This window comes from Dipodomys ordii, unplaced genomic scaffold, assembly GCF_000151885.1.
Source record: "Dipodomys ordii isolate 6190 unplaced genomic scaffold, Dord_2.0 Scaffold81, whole genome shotgun sequence".
NCBI lineage: Eukaryota > Metazoa > Chordata > Mammalia > Rodentia > Heteromyidae > Dipodomys > Dipodomys ordii.
Window position 1 is genome coordinate 1,087,559 of NW_012267297.1, and position 10,686 is coordinate 1,098,244.

General features: G+C 62.5%; 1 protein-coding gene across 1 annotated transcript in view; it reads left to right on the plus strand.

The window, feature by feature from the left end:
* Positions 1-10,686, plus strand: part of Kiaa1467 (KIAA1467 ortholog) — a 14,945-nt gene that overhangs the window by 259 nt on the left and 4,000 nt on the right. The window contains exons 2-10 of the mRNA XM_013025041.1: positions 3,309-3,701; positions 5,682-5,780; positions 6,064-6,258; positions 6,656-6,786; positions 7,025-7,172; positions 7,761-7,902; positions 8,565-8,708; positions 9,062-9,143; positions 10,511-10,670. Of these exons, the coding sequence (XP_012880495.1) occupies positions 3,309-3,701; positions 5,682-5,780; positions 6,064-6,258; positions 6,656-6,786; positions 7,025-7,172; positions 7,761-7,902; positions 8,565-8,708; positions 9,062-9,143; positions 10,511-10,670 (1,494 nt within the window). The remainder of the gene's footprint in view (positions 1-3,308; positions 3,702-5,681; positions 5,781-6,063; positions 6,259-6,655; positions 6,787-7,024; positions 7,173-7,760; positions 7,903-8,564; positions 8,709-9,061; positions 9,144-10,510; positions 10,671-10,686) is intronic.

Here is a 10,686-nt window from a genome sequence, read left to right on the forward strand (position 1 = left end):
CGGAGCAGCGCCGGGCCGAGCCTGCTCCGAGCTGCCCGGGAACCCGATGGACCCGGCCGGCCCGAGGGCCGAGGTGCTGGGGCCGGAGGGGAGGGACCGGCGCCCGTGCCCGATCGATCAGTCAGGGTGACACGATGGACACCGTGTCTGATCAGTCAGGGTGACAGGATCGACACCTGTGCCCATGATGGGTGACAGGATCCACAGCTGTGCTCAGAGCTGGGTGACATGATCCACACCTGTGCCCGTGATGGGTGACATGATCCACACCTGTGCCCGTGATGGGTGACATGATGGACATCTGTGCTCAGGGCTGGGTGACATGATCCACACCTGTGCTCAGGGCTGGGTGACATGATGGACACCTGTGCTCAGGGCTGGGTGACATGATCCACACCTGTGCTCAGGGCTGGGTGACATGATGGACACCTGTGCTCAGGGCTGGGTGACATGATGGACACCTGTGCTCAGGGCTGGGTGACAGGATCCACACCTGTGCCGGTGATGGGTGACAGGATCCACACCTGTGCCGGTGATGGGTGACATGATCCACACCTGCGCTCAGGGCTGGGTGACATGATGGACACCTGCACTCAGGGCTGGGTGACATGCTGGGCACCTGTGCCGGTGATGGGTGACATGCTGGACACCTGGGCTTTGGGCAAGTGTGCCCGCTGTGTCCAGGAGGCGGCAGCGCCAGGTTCTCTCTGTCCTTTTATCTTTGTCTGTCTCTCCTCTCTTCTTCCTGTCTGTCTTTGTGTGTGTCTCTGTCTGTCTCTGTCTCTGTGTATCTGTCTGTCTCTGTCTCTGTGTATCTGTCTGTCTCTGTCTCTGTTGTGTGTCTCTGTCTCACCTTCACCTGAAACTTCCCTGGCAGGCTCTCTGCTGCATTCCATGAAGAGCGTATTTCTTCTGCCCAGGTAGATTCTAAATGCTAAGGCTGTGGAAAGATTCGGGGTTCTATCAAAATCCCCTTTTTCCAAACATCCCCTCATAAGCATTTGTTTTGCAGATGGCTGTAAAATGGGGAGCTGTGGGGAGGGCTGGTGGGTCTGGCTGAACCTGGCCGGAGCCTGGGGACTGGACACCGCAGGCTGGTGCTGCCTGGCCCTGGGCCGACATGAATTTGAATTTGAGTTCCTGTTACCAGGCCTCATGGCTCCAGGTTTCTTTTTCCTCATGGGCTCATTAGAACTTTCAAAGAACATTGATGCTATCTGTCTTCAGAGGTTTGTTTGGAAATGAGGTTAAGAGCTGGAGGTTGCTTTCCTTTGAGAGGAGGAGCAGCATTGGGCCTCCATGGTGAGCCCTCCACGGCGGGCCTCCACAGCAGGCCTCAGAGTCAGGCAGTAGCTCCTCACAGGGGCCTTGAAATGTCCTTTATGTTTATCTTTCCTTCCTTCCTTCCTTCCTTCCTTCCTTCCTTCCTTCCTTCCTTCCTTCTCTCTCTTTCTCTGAGAATAAAACCACAGGGTTTGCATGTGTGTGCGTGTGTGTGCAGGCGCACGCGCGTGTGCTCGCATGTGCCAGTCCCGGGGCTTGAACTCCAGACCTGTGCATTGTCCTTGACTTTTTTCTCTCAAGGCTGGCTCTCTACCACGTAAGCCACAGCTCCACCTTTGGCTTTCAGTGGTTCATCAGAAATTAAGAGCTTTTCAACCATGATCTCAGCCTCTGGAGTAGCTGGGACTACAGGCGTGAGCCGCTGGCGCCTGGCAGGAGACTCTGCCTTTGGGCTGTGACGGAAGGTGAATGTGTTCACCGTGCGTTCTCTTGTGGGCACACAGTGGGCTGCTGTGGAGGGATTGGCGCGTGGCCTCCTGGCCCGGGATTGTCTTCTCTATCTCTGTTCTCTAGGCCTTTCTCTTTTTTTCTCCCTCCCCCCTCTCTCCCTTTCCCCCTTCTCTCCCTCCCCACTCCCTCTCTTTTGTTCCCCAGTCCTGGGGCTTGAACTCAGGACCTGGGCGCTGTCCCTGAGCTTCTTTTGCTCCAGCCTGGTGTTCTACCACTTGAGCCACAGTGCCACTTCTGGCTTTTTCTGTGTATGTGGTACTGAGGAATCGAACCCAGGGCTTCGTGCATGCTAGGCGAGCACTCTACCACTGAGCCACCTGCCCAGCCAGGTCTTTCTCTTGCAAATCCACTTGTTATCTTTCCTGTCTGGGAGAAGCTGCGTTCGTACAGCAGGTAGGGATGCCCCCGTGGCGGGCTGTGGGGTACCCGGGTCACCGAGTGTGGTGAGCTCATCCAGCCCGGTCTCTGCTCCGCTGAGAAGGGAGGAGAGAGCCGGCTAGGAGCAGGCCTCCCAGTGTCCTCTGTCATGATAGTGCGATGCTAGAATATTCTCTACCACCCCATTGCATGTTTGTTTAGAGCTGAAAAAGAGACAAAGGGATGGCTGGATGAATTTCTGACAAGTTGGCCATTGTGATCTCCATGAACCATGTCATTTACAAGAGTGACAGCTTCAGGATAAGTTCAATCCAGCAGCAGCCTGGTGATGAGACTCAGCTAGCCCGAGCTTGGGGTGCTAGGAGTGGTCCTCAGGAGCCAGGACCCTTTCCTGAGCTGGGGTTGGAAAGAACTGGGCCCTGACCACACTGTGAAGTTAATCAGTAACTCAGGGTAACAATAGGGCCTCCTTGAAGCCTGTGGCCCGGCTTATCTCTTAGGTATATATTTTTCTTGAGGCCATTTTAAAGTTTGAAGGTCAAACATGCCTGGGGCTCTTAGAGCTCAGAGTTATTGTTGTGGTTTGTTTTACTACTTGAGTTGAGATTAGGGATTATGATTATATACTGTTTCTCTCTCCCTCTCTCTTTCTCCCTCTCTCTTTCTCTCTCTCTCTCTCTCTCTTTCTCACACTCACTCTCCCTTTTCCCCTCCCCTTTTCAAAGACATTTAATTTTGTCTTTTTTGTTTTTGTAAGTCCTGGGTCTTGAACTCAGAGCCTGGGCGCTGTCCCTGAGCTCTTTCACTCAAGGCTGGGCTCTACCACTTGAGCCACAGCGCCACTTCCAGTTTTCTGGTGGTTTATTGGAGATCAGAGTCTCACGGACTTTCCTGCCGTGGCTGGCTTTGAACCACGATCCTCAGATCTCAGTCTCCTGAAGAGCTGAGGTGACAGGCGTGAGCCATTAGCACCTAACTCTGATTTTTTTTTAAAGGATGAAGATGTATTTTGTGTGTGTGTGTGTGTGTGTGTTGCTGGGCTACATCCTGGGGCACCCCTCCCTGGCCCCCGGCCTTGGGGCTGGTTGTGGACGTCTGCATGTGGAGTGCACCAGTGACCCCTGCCGGCCTTGCAGGCAAGAAGAGCCCGGATCTGGGGGAGTATGACCCGCTCACGCAGGCGGACAGCGACGAGAGCGAGGATGACCTGGTGCTGGCCACGCCGCAGAAGAATGGCGGCGTGAAGAACGGCCAGGGCCCCCGGGGAGAGGCCCCCGACTCGGATGTGGAGGGCGTGGGGCCCGCTCCACCCCGTGCCCCCGAGGCTGGCGCCCAGGGCTTCCCGGCCGAGCCCCCCGGGGGCCTGGAGCCCAAGGTGGCTGGCTCGCTGGCTGCCTGCGTGCGCACGGCCGTCTTCCTGCTCACCCTGCTCCTGTCCATGGTGCTGGTGCTGCTGTGCGCTTTCCTCATCCCCTGCCCGCCGCGAGACCTGCACAGCACCTGGATCCGACGCCTGGCCGCCGGTGCAGGTGAGCTCCGGGGCGGGGGGGCACAGGTGAGCCCCGAGATGTGCGCCTGGCCATGGGCACAGGTGAGCACCGAGACGCATGCCTGCCTGCGGGCGCAGGTGAGCCCCGAGTCTCATGCCTGGCCATGGGCCCAGGTGAGCACCAAGACGCATGCCTGCCCGCGGGCTCAGGTGAGCCCCGAGTCGCATGACTGGCCATGGGCACAGGTGAGCACCGAGACACATGCCTGCCTGCGGGCGCAGGTGAGCCCCGAGTCTCATGCCTGGCCATGGGTGCAGGTGAGCCCCAAGTCACATGCCTGGCCATGGGTGCAGGTGAGCACTGAGACGCATGCCTGGCCATGGGTGCAGGTGAGCACCGAGACGCATGCCTGGCCATGGGTGCAGGTGAGCCCCGAGTCTCATGCCTGGCCATGGGCGCAGGTGAGCACCGAGACGCATGCCTGCCTGCGGGCGCAGGTGAGCCCCGAGTCTCATGCCTGGCCATGGGCGCAGGTGAGCACCGAGATGCATGCCTGCCTGCGGGCGCAGGTGAGCCCTGAGTCTCATGCCTGGCCATGGGCGCAGGTGAGTACCAAGATGCACGCCTGGCCATGCGCACAGGTGAGCACCGAGACACATGCCTGCCCGCGGGCTCAGGTGAGCCCCAAGACTCAGACCCGCCCGTGGGTGCAGGTGACCTCAGGGGCACTGGAACAGATGAGCCCCGAGTTGCACGCCTGGCCATGGGTGCAAGTAAGCCCCGAGACTCACCTGCCCATGGGTGCAGGTGAGCCCCAAGATGCATGTCTGGCCATGGGCGCAGGTGAGCTCCAAGACCCACACCTGCCTGTGGGCACAGGTGAGCTCCGGGGCCTGGGGCACAGGTGAGCCCTGAGATGCACACCTGGCCATGGGTGCAGGTGAGCCTCGAGATGCACACCTGGCCATGGGCACAGGTGAGCCCCGAGACACACGCCTGCCCACAGGGCTCAGGTGCCCCAAGACATACCTGCCCATGAGTGCAGGTGAGCTCCAAGACACACACCTGCCCGTAGGCACAGGTGAGCTCTGGAGTGTGGTGCACAGGTGAGCCCCAAGATGGATGCCTGGCCGTGGGCTCAGGTGGGCCCCGAGATGCATGCTGGGTCCCAGGTATTAGGCAGATGCTGGTGGGACAGGCTGAGTGTGGTGGGACTGTCTTCAGAGGACAGGCAGCTTCGAATCCCCGGGCTGCACCCGTGCCCAGGGCCCTTGGTGGACCCCAGGCCAGACCTCATGTCAGCTCCAAAATAATTCCGTCTCACTTTCTCGCCCAGAGGGGGGTGGCTGGGTGCCGTGACTCAGTCTTCCGGGATGCAGGGTTGTGGGGTTCCTCCTCAGCTCACCGAGAAACTCACCAGGCCGTTCCCCCGCCCCAGACCATCTCGGGAAGAAGGGCGTCATGTCTGCCCCTTCCTCCGCTGGGGGACGGCGCTCTGATCCCCGGTTCCCCGATCCTCCCCCTCCTCCCCCCTCCTGAGGCAAATTGAAGTCACAGGTGTGGCTGCAGCTGTGGGTTGACAGGGAGTCTTCCAAACATCGGCTTATTATGTTTTCTTTTGCTCACACTGGCCTCAAATGATGGTCCTCACAATCAGCCTCCCGAGAGCGAGGGTTACAGCGTGTGGGACCAACACCCAGCCAGTTTGATTTGATTGATTGATTGATTGATTGATTTCTGTGCCGGTCCTGGGGCTTGAACCCGAGACCTGGGCACCATCCCTGAGCTCTTTCACTCAAAGCTGGCGCTCTACCACTTGAGCCACAGCGTCACTTCAACCTTTGGCCCTCCACCCAGGGTCTCCCGCTCCTCAGGGAATGTGGAGTGGATTCTGGGGAGCAGGGTGGGGTGCGCCCCGCCTGTCCTCTGGGTCCTGGGGTGCTGAAGTCTCTCCCCGCCCCCCGCCCCAGCGGCTGCCCGGGGCTCCGCTCAGGCCCTTCTTCCCTTGTGTGCGCTCAGGAGGGGACCTGGCTCCTCTGGACCTGGCCGACGTGAATGGGGACGGCCTGCGGGACGTGCTGCTGGCCCTGGTGAGGCCCGGGAACCGCAGCGCGGGAGGTGAGAGCGGCGCCCAGGCCCCGAGTTCAAGCCCCAGGACTCCCCCCCCACGCATGCGCGCACGCACACCCAGCTCTGACAGGGGCCTGAGGCCAGCCTGAGCACACAGCCCTTGCCCTGCCCCCCTCCCCTCCCCTCCTCTCCCCTCCTCTCCCTCCCCCCTCCTTCCCTGTCTCCTCCTTGTTGTTTTTTTTTTTTTTAGTGATTCTGGGATTTGAACTCAGGACTTGCCCCTCTCTCTCCCTCCTCCCCGTTTCCCACCCACCATGCCCCTTGTTCCCAGGTGGCCCGGGCTCCGGCCCCAGTGCTCATCTGCTGTGCCTGTCCGGCATGAACGGCAGCACGCTGTGGTCCACGCCCCTCCCGGAGGAGGCCCAGCACGTGGCTTGCGTGGACCTGGAGCCGGGGCGCGGGGCCGAGGCGCTCTGCCTGGTGACGGGATCGCGCCGGGCGCTCGGGGCCTACAGGGCCGCGTCAGGTAAGATCAGAGGCTGCTCCAGCCTGTTTGGCACAAAGATGGCGCCAGGCCGAGTTCTCCGGGCAGGAACAGCCCGGGGCCCCTTGGCTGCAAATCCTGGATGGAAGACAAAGAGCCTGCCCGGGCCGGCATGGCCGGGAAACCTCAGGCCAGGGGAGGGGGGCTGGTGGCTTCACATGGCCGAGCGCCGCAGCTCAGGGACTGGGAGGCCCAGGGGAGGAGTATGGTGGTTAGAGGCCGGCCTCCATGCTGGGCCTCATCTGAGACGTGACTGAATCCGGGAAGGCCAGGGCTGAGGCTCAGCTCTTCTGCAGGGGAACCGGTGCAGGGGCCGAGGGGAGGGGGGTCCTCAGCCCCGTCCTCCCCTCCCCCTCCCCCTCTCCCCCCCTCCCCGCAGGTGAGGCCGTGTGGACGCTCCGTCCTGAGCACCTGGCCAATGGCACCCTGGCAGCGCCCGCGGCGCTCCTGCCGGACCTGGACGGGGACGGCGCCCGGGACCTGCTGCTGCTGGCCGTGGGGGACGCGCAGGTTCGGCCCTCGTGTGTGTGTGTGTGTGGGGGGGTCGGCCACTTCCAGGGGCGCTGCCCCTCCACACGCGGGCCGGCCCGCCGTCTGCCAGGCCCTGGCCCCGGGTGACTGCCCGGGCCTCTGCACGCCGCCCGGCCTCCGTTCCGGGGCCTCCAGGCCTCCCACCTGCCAGCGCCGGCCGCCAGCACGCGCGGCTCTGTGCTGCCGCCGGCCCACTTGACCTCCCTCCTCCCCTCAGCCCGACCTGTGCTTTCTGCTGGTCTCCGGCCGCGCGGGGACCCCCGTGGGGCGCGCCGTGCGCTACGACGGTGTGGGGGTGGGCAACCTCATCGGCCCCCAGCTCTACACCACCGCCAGCGGGGCCGTCTACGTGCTGTTCGGCTTCGGTAAGCGGCCCGGCCGGGCAGGGGGGACAGGACGGGGCGATGGGGGGGAGACACTGGCCTCCCTTCCTCAGCCTCCTGACAACCCAGCCTCCCTTCCTCAGCCTCCTGTCTCCCGGCCTCCCTTCCTCGGCCTCCCGTCTCCCGGCCTCCCTTCCTCAGTCTCCCGGCTCCCAGCCTCCCTTCCTCAGCCTCCCGTCTCCCAGCCTCCCTTCCTCAGCCTCCTGACTCCTGACCTCCCTTCCTCAGCCTCCTGTCTCCCGGCCTCCCTTCCTCGGCCTCCCGTCTCCCGGCCTCCCTTCCTCAGCCTCCTGTCTCCCAGCCTCCCTTCCTCAGCCTCCTGTCTCCTGACCTCCCTTCCTCGGCCTCCTGTCTCCCGGCCTCCCTTCCTCGGCCTCCTGTCTCCCGGCCTCCCTTCCTCGGCCTCCCGTCACCCGGGCCTCCCTTCCTCGGCCTCCCTTCCTCGGCCTCCCGTCTCCCGGCCTCCCTTTCTTCCCGCTGAGAGCTGCCACCTCCCCGCGTGCATTCTGGCGTGGGTCCCGGGAGACCCCCCACCCAGACCTCGCCGTGTCATTCTTCCTGTGGCCCTAGGAAACATCCAGGCGGTGGCCCTGCGCGACCTGCTCCTGCAGGCCCAGAGCCCGGGGCCCCTGCCCGCATCCCTGCAGGCGGCGGAGCCGGCCTGGGAGCGGCGGCGCGCGGCCAACGCGTCGGAGCTCATCCCCGTGTACAGGTATTCGGCGGTGGCGACGGTGTTAGGCGTCCTGGGCTCAGAGCGGGAGCAGGAGGGGAAATGTGACCGGCCGCAGTGTGTCGTTGTTGATGATGGTGTGTGTGTGTGTGTGTGTGTGTGTGTGTGTGTGTTTTCTTGAGCTGGTCCTGGGGCTTGAACTCACAGCCGAGGCTCACGGCTGGTGCTCCACCGTTCGCTGTTCTATGGTTCGTGGGATATGAGAGTCTCACAGCAACTTTCCTGCCCGGCCTGGATTTGAACCGCCATCCTCAGATCTTTGCCTCCTAAGTCCTCAGCGAGGATAGCGGGCGCCGGTGCTCACGCCTGTCATCCCAGCCGCTCAGGAGGCTGGGATCTGAGGATCCCGGTTCAAAGCCAGCCCAGGCAGGAAAGTCTGTGAGGCTCTGATCTCCAATGAACCAGCAGAAAACCGTATGTGGTGCTGTGGTTCAAGTGGTAGAGCGCCAGCCTTGAGTGAAAGAGCTCAGGGACGGCGCCCAGGCCCCAAGTAAAAAATAAAATGAAATAAAAGGCCCAGGGATGCGTGCGTGTCCGTGGACGCTCGGTCCTCTGTGGGCCTGTGGCCAGGCACGGGCTGCGGATGGCGCATGTGCTCGGGCGTCCGGGAAGACCCGCCCACCCCAGGCTCTTGTCCAATCCAGCGACGGCGTGGAGCAGCTCCAGGTGGTGAAGGCCCTGGACTCGAACGGCAGCGACCTCCTCCTCACCACCAGGCAGGGCCTGGTCCTGCTGGCCGGGCAGAGCCTCGTGCCGCGCTGGATGCTGCGCCTCCCGGGCCTGCGCAGGTCTGTCCACCCCCCGCCCCCCAAGTCTGCCTGTCCACCTGGGGCTCACACCTGCCATCCCCACTACGCAGGAGGCTGAGGCCCGAGGATCACAGTTTGAGGCCAGGCCGGGCAGGAAAGTGCCTGAGACTCTGATCTCCAATGAACCACCAGAAAGCCAGAATGGAGCTGTGGCTCAGGTGGTAGAGCGCCAGGCTCAAGTGAAAGAGCTCAGGGACAGCGCCCAGGCCCTGAGTTCAAGCCCTCTCCCCCTCCCAAAATACACCCTAGAACATTGCTGCTTCTTTTTTTTTTGGGGGGGTGGGAGACCCGCCGTTCCTCTCTTGTCCCCCATCGTCCTGTGCTTTCTGCAGCCAGCCCACGCCCGGCTACTTCACCGACGACCAGACGCTGGACTTCCTCCTGCAGCTCAGCGACAGCACTGGGGTGCGCAAGGTGGGGCCCGGGGCGCGCATGCGCGGGCGGGGAGGAAGGAGGCCTTGTCCCCCGGGCCTCGGGGTCCGGCTGGACGCGCACAGACAGCTTGCCACAGACGCGTCCTGGGTGAATCTCCTTGCTATGTTCCTTCTGGAACCTTCGGTGTGGTTGGACAAGAAGTCTTGTCTGAAACCGGGCAGGGCTGGGTAAACACATCAGTTCAGTGCACGCATGATCCTGGGCGGTCCCCCCCCCCCGCCCCCGGGTCGTGTCTGTGAGCAGCCCCCCCCACCACTGTAGAACGAGGTGCACGTGCGGGTGTCACACCCCACACGCTCCACTTGTAACGTTCCCAGACACTGCCAGATGCTGGTGGCTCACGCCTGTCATCCCAGCGACTCAGGAGGCTGAGATCTAGAGGATCATGGTTTGAGGCCAGCCCAGGCAGGAAAGTCCCTGAGACTCTGATCTCCAATGAAGCACTAGAAAACTGGAAGTGGCGCAGTGGCTCAAGTGGTAGAGCGCCCGCCTTGAGTGAAAGAGCTCAGGAGACAGTGTCCAGGCCCTGAGTTCAAGTCCCATGACTGGCAACCCCTCTCAACCCCCCCCCAAAAAACCCCAACAAAGTTCTCAGATGCTTCTGGAAGACCCAGAGCTGGGGAGATTTGGATGGCGGTTTCAGGCAGGGGCTTCAGCTGCCCTCAACACCAGGCCAGAGCTCGGCCCGGGATTACAGGCAGGGCCTCCTTTCCCCTTCCAGCTGTGCGTGGGGGGTGGGGGGGAAAGCTCTGTCCCCTGGGGCTGGCCACGGGCGAGGCCACAGCTGCCCGGTCAGACCAGATTCCCCAGATAATTACAATAACAGAGAGATGAGTCAGGCATGGGAGGCCAGGCAGGGTCCGCACCGAGCCTGGGTGTGTGTGTGTGTGTGTGTGTGTGTGTGTGTGTGTGTGTGTGTGTGCCAGTCCTGGGGCTTGAACTCAGGGCCTGGGCACTATCTCTGAGGTCTTTCACTCAAGGCTGGCGCTCTACCACTTGAAGTGCAGCGCCACTTCCAGTTTTCTGGTGGTTCCTTGGAGATCAGAGTCTCAGGAACTTTCCTGCCCTGGCTGGCTTTGAACTGCGGTCTCAGATCTCAGCCTCCTGAGTATCTGGGATGACAGGCGCGAGCCACCGGAGCCCGGCCACTTCCGACTTTTCGTCTGTTCACTGGAGATGAGAGCCTCCCAGACTTCCCCGCCTGGGCCGGGCCTCTAACCACCATCCTCAGATCTCAGCCTCCCGAGTAGCTGGGACGGCAGGCGTGTGCTGGGGCGCGGGCTGCGTGTGAGCTGGCAGGCTGGCCGCTGCCCTGCGCTGGCCACGCCCCGTCTTGTCCTCTGCAGATGCTTGTGGTGGACGGTCAGTCTGGCTCTGTCGCCTGGAACCACAGCGCCCCCTGCCGCATGGCGGACACGCCCACCGCCGCTGCCCTGACCGCCGAGCTGAAGTCCGTCTTCCTCTTCTGGGCAGAGGCACCGGCCGAGCCTTCTCCCACCTCCGTGAGTGGCGGGGGCTGGGG